General features: G+C 36.1%; 2 protein-coding genes and 1 long non-coding RNA gene across 3 annotated transcripts; 1 reads left to right on the top strand and 2 right to left on the bottom strand.

Annotated features, from left to right (window-relative positions):
- Positions 1–1,351: 1,351 nt before the first annotated feature.
- On the top strand, positions 1,352–8,644 carry LOC141648297 (uncharacterized). The gene is made up of 6 exons (XR_012545985.1): positions 1,352–1,440; positions 2,627–2,992; positions 5,350–5,484; positions 5,565–5,714; positions 7,733–7,875; positions 8,399–8,644. It is a non-coding gene; the product is annotated as an uncharacterized LOC141648297 (long non-coding RNA).
- On the bottom strand, positions 1,862–8,077 carry LOC141648296 (beta-galactosidase 13-like). Its single transcript, XM_074456841.1, has 19 exons — positions 7,725–8,077; positions 7,525–7,620; positions 7,319–7,431; positions 6,940–7,006; positions 6,755–6,847; positions 6,510–6,656; positions 6,063–6,157; positions 5,865–5,970; positions 5,575–5,659; positions 5,355–5,473; positions 4,888–5,049; positions 4,616–4,791; positions 4,373–4,482; positions 4,143–4,252; positions 3,897–4,004; positions 3,699–3,803; positions 3,113–3,258; positions 2,669–3,014; positions 1,862–2,277 (listed from the first exon to the last, which is right to left on the bottom strand). The coding sequence occupies exons 1-19, from the start codon at positions 7,902–7,904 to the stop codon at positions 2,152–2,154; spliced, it is 2,490 nt and encodes an 829-aa protein (XP_074312942.1). The 5' UTR covers positions 7,905–8,077; the 3' UTR covers positions 1,862–2,151.
- Positions 8,645–10,678: 2,034 nt separating the features above from the next.
- LOC141648295 (beta-galactosidase 14-like) lies at positions 10,679–15,729 on the bottom strand. Its single transcript, XM_074456840.1, has 19 exons — positions 15,440–15,729; positions 15,214–15,309; positions 14,983–15,095; positions 14,723–14,789; positions 14,548–14,640; positions 14,327–14,470; positions 14,142–14,236; positions 13,962–14,067; positions 13,778–13,862; positions 13,352–13,470; positions 13,104–13,265; positions 12,847–13,019; positions 12,634–12,743; positions 12,430–12,539; positions 12,187–12,294; positions 12,006–12,110; positions 11,597–11,742; positions 11,166–11,514; positions 10,679–11,058 (listed from the first exon to the last, which is right to left on the bottom strand). Exons 1-19 carry the CDS (start codon positions 15,641–15,643, stop codon positions 10,936–10,938), a joined length of 2,508 nt encoding a protein of 835 aa, XP_074312941.1. The 5' UTR covers positions 15,644–15,729; the 3' UTR covers positions 10,679–10,935.
- Between the last annotated feature and the right edge of the window lie 1,290 nt (positions 15,730–17,019).

The raw sequence follows: 17,019 nt of genomic DNA, 5'->3' as shown, positions 1-17,019 counted from the left end.
ACTGAAGCACCTTCCTCTTCTCGAGGCTTCATGACATTTGCATCATCTTTGGATCATGTGACATGCCAAATAAAGTGGACAAGCATAGACCAACTAGACAGTGACAACGACAGACTTCTTATTCTTAAAAGTCGAGCACATAAGTTTTTTACTAACTTTTATTAATTCTTTATTGTTCACTCATATCAGATACATTATTAGTTAAACTCACCTTAGACTTTACATTTTTCACTTCATTTGAGAAAAATGTAGGGTTTAAAAAAAAGGACAAAAAATAAAATAACACGTGAGCCACTCATTAGATAATTTCGTGAGGTAAAGACTCTACAAGAGTCTTAAGTTGAGTCTTGGATTTCTAAGATTCAACTTAAGACTTTGTCAAGACTATGGTAGATTATTGGTAGTCTTGAGTGAGTTTTGTGTTAAGACTTGCCAAAGTCTTGTCTCAAGAGTCAAGACTACCAACCAATAATCTTACTCTAAGACTCATAAAATGTCAAATTAAAACTACTGAAGTTAGATGTCATTTCCAAAGAGAATCAACCTAAAAGAATTTCCGAGTCTCGTGTTATTGAACTTTTAGTGAACACAGGTCATTGCTAATTTACTGCAGAACAATCGAGTGGGGCGTCAAAACTATATATACATACAATTAAGTATACATATGTAATAATTAGTTACACCGTGCCACTTTAGTTTTACAAATTTAATAAATATATTTAATTTAAAATAACACGTGAATTTTCACGGGTGTTACACTAGTTTGTGTTAAGTTATTCATCATCTCTTGTTTAATATCGTTTTAACTGCTCATTCGATAAAAATAGGTGTAAATAAAAGAAGGTTATGAGCTCAAGTTAAACGTTGTTTATCAAAAAACCAACTGATAATCCTAACTTCTTAGTTATTAACCAAGTTAGCGTCTCTAAACTTAAATTGTCTTGTCTAAGACGAGATCAGACTAAACAGAAATCATTTGACCTATACTGACCCATCCGGTCAAATCAATTTTCAAAGTAGGACAAATTTTTCGTAACCCCACCCCAACTCCAATTCTCATGTTAGACGGTCTCAATAATACTCCCTCCATTTATCTAATTTCATCCCATTTCTTTTTGCACAACAATTAAAAAAAGAGATTATTAAAAAATGAAAAAGTAACAAAAATAATGAAAAATTAATGAAAGAGGAATTAAAGAATGAAAAAGCAATGACAAATAAGGAAAGAAGAGAAATGGGAAGAAAAGAAATAAATTGCCAAAAAGAGGAAATGGGATGAAATTAGATAAATGAAGGGAGTAATTATTATGTGAGACGGTATCCCGGCTACTTAATAGTTAAACCAACACAAAGAAGTCCGTGGCAAGACACCAAGCTAGTGGGGAGACCATGTCCACCATCTGTTTGATGAAATGTCACTACAATTTCTCGCTTTTACAGGCAAGAAATCCCTTCTGTTCTTCATCTTTGATTAATTTAATTGCAATTTAGCAGCTTCAAATTTAAAAAAAAATCATAATTAAAGCTCAAAATTGATGCAAGTTTCATGCTGAAATTTTCAATATTTTGTCTTAGGATACTGTACTGTAACCATTTAAATTTTGAGAAGTTCAATGCTAATTTGTGATGTTTGATTATGTTTAATGAATATGAATATGGTTTATTAGTAATTATTGTGTAAGATTGTTGTACAATGTAGACGGTCTTTTGTAGGTAAAATACCGCAATTATTGATAGTAATAAATGAGTGTTTAACCAATCAAAGGGTCGTAAGACGGTCTTATTCCGTAGTTTGTGATGAGTTATAGATATATATGGTTGAAGAATTGAGTGGATTGAGAAAGCAGTGATAAAAGATCAATTATTGTAATTCTCAAAATGTGGTATTTCTTCAAAGTGGAGTATCACAAAAATGTCGAAAAGCCGCCATTGTTATAGGGAAACAAACATAAGATTAAAAATGGAACTTAATATAAGAGAAACTAGAGCAATTTCTAATGTTTTTACAATTGGTTTATCTTTTGCATGTTCACCCTTAAATTGCATTTGCTCCCTAAGAAATTTCAAACCCCTTGTATGGCTTAATCTCTCTTTCATGTTGCCAAACTTTATTTTTTTTCCGAGCGAAAAATACAATACAAAAATGCCTTTCTAGTGCTTTTTGGTGCATCTTACTTGCACAGCCAAAGTTTTTGGTAATTCTGGGCAGAGCTTCTGGTCCTTGTCAAATAGATTCCTGCTAACTGGGACCCTGCAACTGTCTTTTCCCAAGCAGTGCTGCTCATTGTTGAAAGGGAAAAAAAAGAGATGATTTATTACCAGAGTATCATCAAGAATTGCATTATATAGAACTAAAGACCGACTATTCTTTGGTTCTGTATCATACGAATAAAGCAAAATGGCTAAATAAATAGGATGTGTTTTATTTTTGTGTAGTGGTAGTCATTTGATGCAATTCTCGCTGCAATTTTAATAATTGGTCATTTGAAAACAAACAGGTTCCCTGTGTTAAAAACTTAAGTTTAAGGTTGCATACATCAAACCACCCCTTATTCACCGGGGTAATGTGGGTAATATTGTTGTTAGCGGATTGTGGCTCATGAATTTTCTTTAATGAAATTGACAGAATTTCAGCATAATCAGAAAAGTAGGATGAACATTTAATTACCTCCTCAACGATCTTTTGGCTGATGGGAGAGGTGCAGTTGCCAAGAAGGAAGTAGCCACAAACACCGTAAGGATTGCCAAAGCTTGCAAAGTCAACATGAGAGATGACTTTGTCCTTAGGACACTTAAGTGATACCTTAGGCTGTGTGTCGTCCACTACAGAAAGGATATCCCTGTCATCCCTCTTCCATGAGTAGACGCTAGCTGGCATGTCTTCGCCTACAATGCCGCATATGGTGTCCCGGTTCACTGTCTCGATTTGGACTGTGTCAATGTTCCCTCCAGCCTCATCAAAGATCACCAAGAAGTTGTCTTTAGGCTTAAGGTATGATCTTGGTATGTGGTACCTACAACATTTTGCAACATTTATATTTGTATTAAATTTGGTATTGAGTAATATTATTGCTTGATTGACCACCATTATTTATCAGTGAGCGTTCCATACTCGCTTTGAGAAGGTGTTTGCCTAAGTGTAAGGAAGGTAGACCAATAACGTCCTATACTTTCTCCGTTGATCCAAATCATTCCTTTCGTCATGTTAGCCACCCTGATAGCCACTGGATCTTGTCCTTCTGGTTCGTCAAAATATGTCTGCAAATTTTTTAGCTCAGTCGTTAGTGTTATCAACCTTTGGGATACAACATTGATTATGACACATCAGATATCTGTAAGTAATAGGCATGCATGTTGATGCATCTGTGCAATAGAGCTTGATTAGAGTGATTTTTTAAGTATATGCTACAAAGTCGCCACCTTGTTTTTTTTGTTGATATCTAGTTTAAGAGAGACAATTTTCATCATGGATCATTTGGGAAAACCTCCCTGTGCTAAAAGCACAAGCGTAAGGCTGGGCATGTTCAGTTTCCACTACCCTGCCGAAGGCAGGAGTCTGGGGTAATGTTGTTGTAAAGAAGTTCGCTTAGCATTAGTAAGCGAAAGACAAGGAGTATGAAACTCTAGAACACAGACCACCACACTGCAGAAAGACCCCACCGTGTTTGTCGTACTAGTGAATATCATAGCAGCAATACCTTGTACCAGGTAAGAGGCTTCCCAGATGCCTTCGCAGAGGTCCATTTAGCTTTGTTTGCTCCTTCCTCGGTGAAGTACTTGAGCTTCTCGCCTTCCAACCCAACCTGAAAATTGAAGCCATTTTTATCTTCTTTTAGCTTTCCGAATGAAAAAAAAAAAGTTTCAGCATTAAGTGAGATGAAAAAGTCATCATTTACCTTATGATGCCATCCATTGTAAGACAGGTCTAGGTCTCCACTTCCCAATCCTTGGAGCTCCAAAAACCTGAGCCCTGCCATTCTTTTTTCCATATAGCTTCCGCTATCCTATAATATAGAGAGTATGCTTAATGACGATTTTCTTTGAGGCTTTTGTTTCAGTTCTTTGCACAGTCGGTGTACTCAGATTGAAATTATGACTTGAAAAGGCGAATTGAAAAAATTCTGCATCTAGTTTGCTCTTACCGGCATTCCAACTGTGGTAGTCAAAATTGTTATGTTATTTACACCTTCCTTCAGCTTTACGGGTGCTTGGAAAGGAAATGTGGGTGATCTATGGTATCCATGCCCCGTTCCTGCATGAGGGGAAGGAGCAGGAGTTAGAAATGGCAAGCAAATAAACGTTTGTTGACTCAAATTAACCTTACGGAAAACACCATATTTTATGGGAAAATCTGTTGGTCATACACTCATACCTACGAATTCTCCATTTACAAAGGCGAGCAAGGCATCTCCTAGACAGCGAAGCTGCAAGACTGGTTTAGTGGATTTTTTGAATGGCAAATCAACATTGTCTAGATCTATGCTGGAAAATGGAAAATGGATTGTTAGTACATAACCAATTGATTAAGATATTAATCAATAATGTTATTATATGTTTGAATAATTGATATGGAATAGTAGTATTTGCTCCTATTTTAATAATCTTGAATTTTTACCTGGTACTGTACCATAGATAGTCGGTTGTGTCCTCCGTGGTGGTGAATTGTTCCAGTGGGCTTCTTGTGAATACATGCCCCTTAGTTGGTAGAGACTCAGAGGTCTTCACCCAGTTTAGACCCTTGTTAGCCTTTTCGGACCTTACAAATTCTCTTGCGTTATGTTGACTTAGCATCTGTCGAGGAAAATAATGATTATTTGTCAAAACTCACATGGTTAAATAATTTTCTTTTACTATTTGCTTTGTCTGCTATGCTCAGTCGACGCTCACATAGTTAGTGTTGTAGACAACAGTCTTGCAGTCAGGCAAAATACTGATAGACTTGGGAGGGATGGCGTGCTCTTTCCCTTTAAAATTAGCCTTAAGCGTCACATGAGAACGGTTGTTCCATATGAAGGCTGCACAAAGATTATCCTTCTCGTAGAAGCGTGCCTGATGATAATAGCAGAATGTATCAGCAGTCCAGATAATTCATCTTAGTACCATTACACAAATTTGGACTTTTTTTTATAAGGTTACGGTCAGACCTATAGGGTTATGTGATAAAAGGTAAGTTTTCAAGGTAGAACAGTGAGGTTTCAGGATAAAATGTTTGTTTTTTCAAAATAATTTACTGTAGTAACACCGGAAACATCCCATCTATATCATGACTATTCTTATGGTCAGATGGTGTCATATCAGAGTTTCTTATATTGTTACGAGTCTTATGACCATGTGTTCTCTTTCTTATAGCTTACCTCAAATTCTGGGCCAAACACCTCAATTTTGTACCTCCCCGCTAGCATTGCTTTCTTGCTGAGTGTCAAAGCACGGTGGAGATCCTTCAAGTGTCCGAATTTGGGCTCTCTTAACAACCCTGAGGATAAGGTATACGTACCAAGTCAAGACATTTAGATCAATTAACATCTATTTGATGCATGCTTCACTGATATTATTGAAGAGTACAGAAGGCTGTACCAAAGTGATCAATTGGAGCTTCATCATAGTATCCAGTGGTGGCAAAGTCGGAAGCAGTTCTTGCAAAGTTTGTACCACCATAGTACTGCAGCACAAAGAGTTGTCGGATGGATATGATTAGTTAGATTTTCCACCAAAAGGTATTTTTTCCAAAATCCCTTGATTAGTTTTGATATGGAGCTTTCATAAATATCTGAGCAAGTGTCATTCTGAATGAATGTATGAAAAATCTTGGATGTGAACAATAGGGAAATAAAATTTTGTGGGATTCGAAATGGTTGGTAGAATACCATGTAGTAGTTAGTATGACTTCCATTCTTTGAGAACCAACGAGCCACTCCGTAGGCAGTGTCCTCAGCTGACCTTTGAGAAGCTATCTCTCCGAAACTTTTGAACCTGTAATTGAAAAATATTTAGTGGGAAACTTATACATCTCAGGAGCAAGAGGTACTTTAGCTATAAGATTGAGAACCGAAGGTAATCCTTACTGAGTAGTCCAGTTCTCTGTCCATAGTGATGGCTTGTTAGGTGCATTAGGACCGTCGAATGTTTCTCCACAATGTCTACCATTGCAAGCATTAATCTATCAGGAAAAGGACATATGTTAAGGTCTGCTAGATTTTGCTTTCAAGTTTCAACTCTGTAGCTTTTTTTTTTTTTTTTTTTTTTTTTTATATGACGAGGGGGTTGAATCTCCCCGGGCCCATGCATTCCCGCACCACCACATGGACCATGTAAGCCACCCCCTTCGGGGGCTGCAGTGGCCAAGTGATCATCGCCCCAGCTGGTAGTCGAACCCGGGACCTCTCAACTCCTGCATTTCTGCAAGATTCAAGGTTTAACCCAGCTACCACTGCCCACTGGACTAACACCACTTGGTTAACTCTGTAGCTTTGCTGTTTATGAATAATATCTTTATTCGAATAGATGGTTACCACTGGTCCTGGTGCATCCTTTTGCTTGCACATGATCCATGGCACACCAGTTTCCTGGGCAACGGCCATGTTTCCTGCCCATTTGATGTACCTCTCTGCTGCGCCATCTCTGAAGGCTCCTCTTACGTGATCATACTCATTCTCGATCTGAAAATAGAAAGGAGGAAAATAATATAAACTTTCTAAGACAGTGTGCTTCATCTATATATATATCCATTGCTTATTCTCTGACAGAATGATTAAACCTGAGACAAAATGATAGGCCCGCCCTGTGAGGCAAATAGCTTGTTTTCCTTCATCAAGCTGATCACCGTGGTGACCCATCTCTTAGTATGTGCCTGCACATAAATTCCGTTTACAAATTTGAAGAGTACTTGGAATTAATCGAACATAAGACAGAATTAGTAATCAAGATTGTTACTATGATCACCTTGAATACTTCATTATCTGTTCTGTATATAATGTTGGGCTCCTTTCTTAGCCAGAATGGATATCCTCTGTCACACAATCATATTGATGAGGTTCAAGAGGTAAAACGAGAAAGATGAGAAATTGCATATAATGGGAGGATAACAGCGGACTTATGAGATCCATGATTTTCCTATGGTCGTGTGCTGATCTTTGTGTTTATAGGTCTTTTTTAGTTACAACTCTTTTTTTTTTTTTTCCCTTGTTACCTGCTACGTTTCTCCATAGATTTATAGGTGTATTAAGTTTGAACATTTTTGCAGCTAGTTTAGGCTCATTTCCATTTATAGTATTTTCTATTATTCCGAAACTGTATGAAAGTTATTATCTGTAGTCTGTACCCATTGTTCCATTCTGCCTGGACGAAAGGTCCAACCCTGATGGTCGCCCACATGCCTCTCTCAGCAATCATCTTGAAGAATTTCACAACATCATATCTGCCTGTGAAGTTATACTGGGAGAATATTCACAAGTTTGATTAGTTTTTCTATAATTATCGAAACAATTTAGCTGTATGTGCTAGTATTTATAGGAGGGTATAGGTTACCTGGCCCTTAACAGGCTCATGAAGGCCCCAAAAAACATAAGTCTGGATCACATTCAAGCCTCCCTCTTTGCATTTGTCTAGGATATCCCCCCACATCTAGCAACAATAAATTTATGTTAAAAAAATTATATTATGTAAAGAAATGATATTTTTATGCAAAATGCTTGTGAGTTCAATTTTTTGAAGTTGACATTCTATACCTCCATAGGGAGACGCGGGTAATGGACAGATCCGGAATAGAGGAACTCTCTTCGGCCATTAATCAACAAGGACCGAGAATCATAGGTCACGCCAAGTTGTTTGCCATTCTTCTCTTCAGCATGCGCAGTGAGGAAAAGCACCAGGGCCAAGGTAAGCATGCACTTACCATACCTTGACATGATTAATTATTTTAGTCTACCTGCTAAATTAAGTCTAGCACAGAAGAAGAAACCTTGACAACAAAAGGGAGGAAAATGAGGAAAATATGTTTGGGGTTTGAAGTTTTCGTGAGCGATCACCCTTCCTCTGAAGGAAGAGGATCGCCAATGATGTTAAGAGTGGGACAAAAGACATGATTAGAAGGTTACAATGTTGAATATATATACACAAACTACGATTAGATTAAGGTAAAATAACAAACAAATGTATGGTGGTTACTTGTGTTTGCCTAAAAGTTAATTTTCCATATTTGATGGATTATCATCAGTCTCAATGCTATTTTTATCCGTCTGTTTTTCTCTTGCTATATTTGTGGTTGATTTGTTGTATTGTTAATTTGTGATCTATTTTAAGTCTATTTTTATTCCATCTTTTCTCTCATATTCTTTCTATTTTTAAGAATGGAGAACAAAAAGGCACTAACTGTAAAGTATGTAATGCCATTATATTGTAGGCTATTCCTGCCTGAGATATGAAGGTTATCATAACTTATGTTGCTCAGACTCGTTTAAAAGTATCCGAGTGTCGGACACGGGTACGTGGAGGAATCAGAAGAGTCGGAGTAGATCATAACTCAATATTTTTTAATCACGATACTCGTATGTGATTAGGTGTTGTCAATTAATTACTAGCTGTAAAACTCTGTAGCTTGTAAGTTGGATAATTTTCACTGGTAATATGGCAGCATATTCTTCCATTTTGATACCCCTCTGACATGCTAGTCTTTTGTGATCTGATAAATCTGGGAGTAATCGATACTCCCTCTACTTTAGAATTTAAGTCATTTTCACATTTTGAGGACCTCATTTATCTCTTCAATATCCCTCAAAATATATAAATTAAGTATTGTCAAATGTATACCTTACAATGAGCATTTTCGTTACATTTTAAAAAAAAATCGGAATTTTTAAAAAGAGCTGTAGTATTTTGTTAAATTAAAAGTCTAAGGCTTACTAAAAGGCGTAAGCTGCATATACTTTGGAATGAAGGGAATACAGAAGGTGACATTATCTTATTTTCCTTTGCTAAGAGAGAAAATGCATGCAAGAGGGCAGCGGACTCTCATTGTTGTATGAGGAGAAACATAATTAGACTTGTCTAAAGATCAAACATTATTTCCATATTTCCAATGGAGCCAAAGACTCATTACTCTTTGGTTATGGATTATAATGGAATAAATCAAAATGGCTCACTAAAGTGAGTGCTCTTCTTTCTTTTATGAAGTAGCGGTCCTTCAATGCAGTTCTCGACGCAATTTTCATCTTGGGTCATTCGGAAACAGCCTATTTGTGTTGCTAACACAAGGGTAAGGCTGCGATCATCCGACCCCCCCTTACCCTACAATTTGTGGGAGCCATTGAGACACTAGGGTAATGTTGTTGTTGTCGTCGTCTAAAGATCAAACATTACTCTTATCCTAGAGCAAATGTTTTAGAATAATAACTTAAAAGAAGGATTTGATAACTTCATAGAAACCAATGTGTAAGTTACTTTCATTCTAAATAAGGCTCCAAGAATTCTACTTGGAAATCATTTTATAAGCATCTGGAACTAAGTTACTTCAGCTAGGCTACAAGCATTGTTGTCAGAATCGCGATTCGATTCAACGATTCTACGATTTTACGATCCAAAAATGTTTGACCGATCCTGGATCCTACGATTCCATCATAGTTGTAGAATGTTACGATCCTGTTAATTTGAAAATTTCTAGAGATGGGATCATAATACGATCCTACGATCCGATTACATAATAAAAAAAATTAATATATTTTTTTATATAATGACACCGTAAATTCAAATTTCGTTTAAGTTGTAGAAACATGTTCATACAATGACACAAAAATCATTACTTACCAATATTTTATGAATAAATATTAATAAATAAGTGTTTTAAGTTTCAATTATATGTTTTTACCAAATAAAAAAATTATATTTAGTGAGTTTGTAGAATCTTGCGATCCTACGATCCGATTCTAACGATTCGATCCTACCCTCCCCATCGATCCAAAGTAAAATCCCGATCCTGACAACATTGGCTACAAATGTCGGATACTCAGATGTAACATAGAGGCGGAGTGTCAGACAATAATGTTATACGAAAGCTTTTCATGTTTTTGGTCTAAAATTAAATGTCGGGATGTCTATCGTGTCAAGGTGTCGAAACGATGGACATGCGACACGCTGTCAAAGTGGAGTCAAATTAACAGTAGTTTACAAATTGCAAGGACTTATCTAGTCTAAAATATATTTCTAAGCATTTCAGTTGTTTTACATTTCTCATTTTCTCTCATAACTGTATGCTATTATCAGTTCATTTTGATTGCAGTTCGGAATTTTCAAAATCCAAGACCGTCCCTTCAAATATTATTCTCAAAATTCCAAAATTATTAATGCGTCTGTTTAACTAAGATGGTGTACTTTGACCTTATTGGACCTACTGAAAATTTGTTATCATAATTGATATTTCTACTATTACTATATCCTTTCTTCTGAAGTGATATAGATCAATGCCTGGACCGGGGGGCATCAGCCCACGGGAAAATGTTTTAATTTTAAGATGCGATCATGAATCGAACTAGATCAAAATATTCAATTGTCGACGGAAAAACTTATTTGAGTTGTAGGTTGGCTTGTCCAAGGATGATTATTTTATAGGAATCCACAGTTTAGTAGAGAACACTTAATAAAACTTCTAGTTTGTAATTTACTTTCTTGCATAAAATAATATGTGAAATTTTGGCTTTTTTATTATAACATTATAATTATAAGATGCAAAAGAATTACAAATGACATAGTAAACATTTTACATTCTTTTTTCCCAGCTTTCTTACTTGTACTAGTGCTTGCTATTTTTCTATTTCTGGGAACCTCACATTGAAGGAGTACCCCACTCTAAAACTGATTAGAAAACATGAAATAACTACCTCCCTTTATTTTCCTTTAACAAAAAAAAAAAACCTAGAATCGAAATAAACATAAAAAAGAGGCTGTCTAGCCTTTGCGGCCACATCGTAGTTGGACGGCTAAGGTCTTGGTTTTTAATTCAGGGCAAGCATTCTTGTCAAACAGGTTCCTGTCTATTGGTATTTCGCATTTGTCTTTTCCCATGCAGTTCTGCTCGAAAGAAACATGGTCATACTTAAACAAGGACTTTAATATAATTCAAACTGTATGTCGAAAACTGGTTAATAACAGGACATGTGTGGAATGCGTTTGTTTACCTGCTCAACAATCTGTTGGCTGTTAGAGGCAGTGCAGTTTCCTGCAATGTAATACCCACAAACACCATAAGGATTGCCAAAGCCAGCAAACTCAACCTTGGTCACAACTTTGTCCTTAGGACACTTGAGTTGCGCCTTAGGCTTTGGTGTTTCATTGCCCAGAGGTATAATTTGCTTGTCGTCCCTCTTCCATGCCCACACGTCGGCTGGCATGACCTCTGAGATGTAGCTACATATACTGTCCCTGTTCACTGTCTCGATCTGAACTGTATCGATGTCTCCTCCTGCCTCATCCAGAATCACTATGAAGTTGTCTTTAGGCTTGAGAAACGATCTTGGTAGGTGGTACCTGCAACCTTTTCTCTTAGTATGTTGCTCAACAAATGTTAAACATATTGCTTTACATGACTGAATATGTTTTTTTTACTTACTCATTTTGTGATGGCCTTTTCAGTATTGTGAGGTAGGATGACCAGTAACGTCCTATGCTTTCACCATTGACCCAGACGATACCTTTTGTCATGTTTTCCATCCTAATAGTTAGCGGATCATCTCCTTCTGGTGCATCAAAGTAGGCCTGTAAAAGTGGTTAATCTTAGATAATGGCCTTCTTCCATGGTACGTGCACCGTGCATGTCAAATAAATTAGCTGGTAAAGTCATGAGTATTGGTACAGTGGTACTCATGACTGATTTCAAAATCTGTCAGCTTTAAAACTGCCATATGGCTCCGTATTCACCAATAAAAACTGTCATGGTAGGTAATTCAGGATGAGAGTTGAAGATAGATAACACTCATGAGTCATTATCGGATTCCATCGACAGAGCTGAAGTGTATTACCTTGTACCAAGTAAGAGCTTTTCCAGCTCCTTTAGCAGGAGTCCATTTGGCTTTCTTTGATCCTTCTTCAGTGAAATACTTGAGCCTCTCTCCTTCTAAACCAATCTGCATAATTTTTTATGATGTCAGTTGGGATGCATAAATTAATCACTAATTTTCAACCCTAGTGATTCAGTTTTACCGTGTGATGCCAGCCGTTCAACGTTAGATCAAGGTTTCCTGTCCCCAGACCTAGGAGCTCCACTGTCCTGATACCAGTGAATCTATGTTCCATGTAGCTTCCACTGTCCTGTATATGAATGATGGCGTGCACAATATGACAATTAGTATCTATAACTTGTTAGAATTTGTGACGATATGAATAGTTTGTTTATCTTTGTTCAGGTTAGTCAAGTACTGGGAAAATGATGCTGTTGTTTCTTACCGGCATTCCAACTGTGCAGCTCAGAATCGAGATGTTGTTTACACCTTCCTTGAGTCTAATGGCTGCTTGGTATGGAAAGGTATATTCTCTCTTTACTCCATGTGCGGTTCCTTAATTGAAACAAGGAACCGTAACTAAGTGCCTTGAAAAATATTACTCACATGCCATAATTTTGCTATTTCTACAAACAAGCTAAGTAGTTACCTATATACTCTCCGTTGACAAAAGCGAGTAAGACATGGCCTAGACTGAGGACTTGAAGGACTGGTTGGAGGGATTTTTTGAAAGGCAAGTCAAGATTGTCCAATTCTATACTGAAAGCCAAAAAAGAAAAGATAAATTTCAGTCTATTACATTTCAAACAAATACTCGAAATGAAATCAACAGAAAAGTCATCTATTTATTATCAGGGTTTACCTGGTTTTGTACCACAGATAATCAGAGGAGTCTTTCACAGTGCTAAACTGTTCTCTAGGTTCCCTTGTAAAGAAACCTTTCATTGGTATGATTTCTGTGGTTTTCTCCCATTTTAGACCGTTGTTTGCGTTCTCAGCCCTAACAAATTCCCTTGCGCTATGTTGAGATACAATCTGTTTGATGAATCCAATGAACAAACATTAGTATATATATTTTCAAAAGATCAGGAACACATAATTTTATTGAATTTCACTCACATATTCAGTGTTGTAGACAACAGTCTTGCAGTCAGGGAGAATGCTGATCGACTTAGGTGGAACCACATGTTCGTTGCCTTTGAATTTAACGGTTTGTTCGAGATGAGTGTGGTTGTTCCATAGGAAACCAGCACAAAGTTCTCCCTTTTCATAATAGGTTGCCTGCAATTATGCTATTTAGCTAAATAGACATTCAATTAACTCTAAATCATATCCCATGAATTAGCTTTTTTAGTCTCCTTCCTTACCTCCAAATCTTCATTGAATTTCTGAACACCATAATTACCCGCGATAATTGCCTTCTTGGTTAGCTTAAGGGCACGGTGCAAATCCTTCAAATGTCCCCATTTTGGATCTCTTATCAAGCCTTAGAGTTGTTCAATTATACCAGTTAGATATCTTAAAAAAAAAATTCCTAATGTAGTGAGACTATGATATGTTTTTTTTTTTTGGTGTTGACCAGGAGTATCCCCTACCGACAGTTGGGGCAATCTCCTTCGGGGTACTGAAGGCAATTTAATGGGTTGACCCCTCCCAAGTTTGGTTTTTTCATTCGCAAGAGTCAGGAATCGAACCCCTGACCACTTGTTTAAGAGATGAGAGCCCTTACCACTCACACCAGCCAACTTTGGTAGTGAGACTATGATATGTGAACTAGGGAGAAAGTGGCTTACCAAATTCATCAATTGGGGCTTCGTCATAGTAACGAGTCGTTACAAAGGAGGCAGCTGTTCTTCCAAAGTTTGTACCACCAAAGTACTGTGGTAATGCCACCAAGAATATATGGTTAGTTGATTTGATTACCCTTGTTTCGATTTTATAATTTAGCATTACATATAATTTTTTGATTGAGCTTACCATATAATAGTTGACATGGCTTCCATTCTTTGAAAACCAGCGCGCAACTGAGAAGGCAATATCCTCTGCTGCTCTTTGAGATGGAGCATCTCCGAACACTCTATACCTGTAATTTGAACCCAACAAGGTTAACTTGAGGTTCGGGTTAAAGAAAGTACAATAAAGGAGTTAGATGCTTACTGAGCAGTCCAATTCTCAGTCCATAGACGTGGCTTGGTTGGTGCATTTGGTCCTTCGAATGTGTCTCCGCAGTGCCTTCCGTTGCAAGCATTGATCTACCTCACCGAAGAACAAGACAGATTATATATCAAGTGGTCGAGGAGTTTGTATTTTCATTTGAAGGTTTAAATCTCAGTTTTCCTTACCACTTCGCCAGGGGCATCCTTTTGCTTGCACATGAGCCATGGAACACCGGTTTTAAGGCCGATGGCCATGTTTGCGGCCCATTTGATGTATCTTTCTGCACCTTCATCGAAGGCCTCCCTTACATGATCGTACTCGTTCTCAATCTAAGAATAGAAAGAAAAATCATATTAACATGTTGTTTGTTCATTTGTGATGTCTATTTTGCAGGAAATATTTTCACCTGAGACAAAATGATAGGACCTCCTTGTGTAGCATAAAGCTTGTTATCCTTCATCATATTTACAACCATGGTAACCCATCTCTCCATTTGCATCTGCATTCAAGTTTTACATTGCACAATTTTTAAGCAGTCGAAATCGAGTTATTATTTTAGCTTATTCGATAGATTTTATCACCTTGTAAGCAGGATTATCTGTTCTGAAAGTGATGTTAGGCTCCTCTCTTAGCCAGTATGGAAGTCCTCTGTAATTATACAAGATTTATCTTATTTCCAAGAAATCAAATTTATGATTAATAGTAAAATATCTTTTTTGTGGTGTTGGTAAATAACCCAAGGATGATCTGAGTTTAAAACTCGTCTATATTAAATACATTTCTGTGACTTATTTTACATTTGGAAAAAAATTACAAAACAAGATTGTGGTGATCAAATTACCCATGGTTCCATTCTGCTTGAATGAAGGGTCCGATTCGAAGGGTCACCCACATTTCTTTTTCAGCAACTAACTTTAGAAATTTTACCAGATCATTATTTCCAGTGAAATTGAACTGCAAAAATAATAAAAGAATGGTTTATTTGTAAAAATTCACTAAAAGACAATCTACTAAACTAAGTAGTATAGTAGTAATATTTTTTTTTGTTGTACAAATAATTAGTAGTTCTCACCTGGCCTTTAATGGGTTCATGAACGTTCCAAAAGACGTAAGTTTGGATCAAGTTCAAACCACCGTCTCTACATTTTTGAAGTACATCGTCCCACATCTACATTCCCAAAAAAAAAAAGGAAAAAGAATGAGGTCCAATTACTATGCAATAATACAAGTCATTCTTGTCGATACTGAACATTTATTTGATTAGGTTTTACCATCGAATTGAAAGTTTTGAATCTTACCGAGACAGGCATACGAGGGTAATGGACGGAGCCGGAGTAGAGAAGTTCTCTCTTGCCATCAATCAATAGGGATCGACCATCATACGTGACACCAATTGCTTGACCTGGTTTCTCCTCTACATCATCGTTGTCTCCTTTACAATGTACGTTGAAAAACAATAGTAAAAGAGTTACGATCAACGTAAAGTTTATACCTTCTCCCATAATTGTTTTAGTACAATTAACAAATCCAAAAAAGGGAAAAATCGAAAATTCACGTATATTTTATGAGGTTAGTTTCGAGTATTTGGTTTTCTCTGATTTATAATTTCTCAAACTAATATCTCATCCTTTTTCTCCTATTTATGTGTGTAATTTATCTTACTAATGAATGGATATATAATAAACGTGTTTAGTGATCTAAGAACTTTAAATATGTTAAATATTTCTTAAACACCCTAAAAATAGATTTAAGAGTAAATTTTCGACCATTAAAAATTGTTGCACAATCAATTGTCAAGGCAAAAAAAACACAAATTCCATGGGTTGAGAGACTTTGGAGGAGACATGCTTACTTCTTTAGTATGTCCCAAGTTTAGGCAACTATGAATCTTCTTCTTTTCTACCTATCTATGAATGAATGCCAAATTTACCCTTTTTTTTGTGAAGTTTTGTTGTCCATAAAAAACATGTCCAAATTTAGTAGTCACTTGGTGAAAAATTGTTCAAAAGCATGTCCAAGTTTTGTAGCCACTAGTGAACAATTACATTTGATATTTTTAGCGGAGATAAAAATTACTCCAAAAATTATACTCCTTATTTTGTTTGATTTATGTATTACATATTTCATCAATTTTGATGCTTTTTTTTTCTAAAAGTCATGACTTTTACCTGAATAGAGAGTAAGTTTTCTTAAGCACGGTTTCACAATAAATTATTATTAGACTATTTAAGAGCAAGGTAACTAAAAATCATAAAATAGGTACAATAATATATAGTAGATGAGGTACTCCGTATAAAATATAGCAATATACGATAAAACATGTATTAATATTATAAAATAGGTATGTAGAACTGCGGAATTATTACTTAAAAAGGTGTTGTAAATATTTAAAAAAAAAAAAAAAGATAAGCAAAACATAAAAAGGGTGACATCTTGTATGCACTAAAATGGTCTTACAATAAATTTTTATAATAATGCTCTCATAAAATTTGTGCTAAATTAAAAATTACTGGTACTAAACTATTTTACTTTAAAAAAACTAATTATACTCTTTTTATTAGATAGATGTTCAAAGGGCTTTTCAATTTTTTTGGTCTATCATCAAGTTTAATGAGGATTGGTATATTATAATCACAAAAATGGTAAAACTAAGGTCAAATCTATTTTTTTTTTTTTTTTTGGGTTTTTCTGATAGAAACCCAAAAGGCTAACTACATTACTAAATTGAAATCAACAAAAGCAACAATACTTGGTGGAAACACATCAGACCATACACGTCTTCCATGCGACCAAGGCCTTATATGAGCTAACTCATAAATTATCCTATTACATCTCCTACTAACAAGTAACAAAATTAAATTTGATCGACTCGAACTCA

This window comes from Silene latifolia, chromosome 3, assembly GCF_048544455.1.
Source record: "Silene latifolia isolate original U9 population chromosome 3, ASM4854445v1, whole genome shotgun sequence".
Taxonomy (NCBI): Eukaryota; Viridiplantae; Streptophyta; class Magnoliopsida; order Caryophyllales; family Caryophyllaceae; genus Silene; species Silene latifolia.
This window is presented reverse-complemented; position numbering and strand designations above follow the sequence as displayed.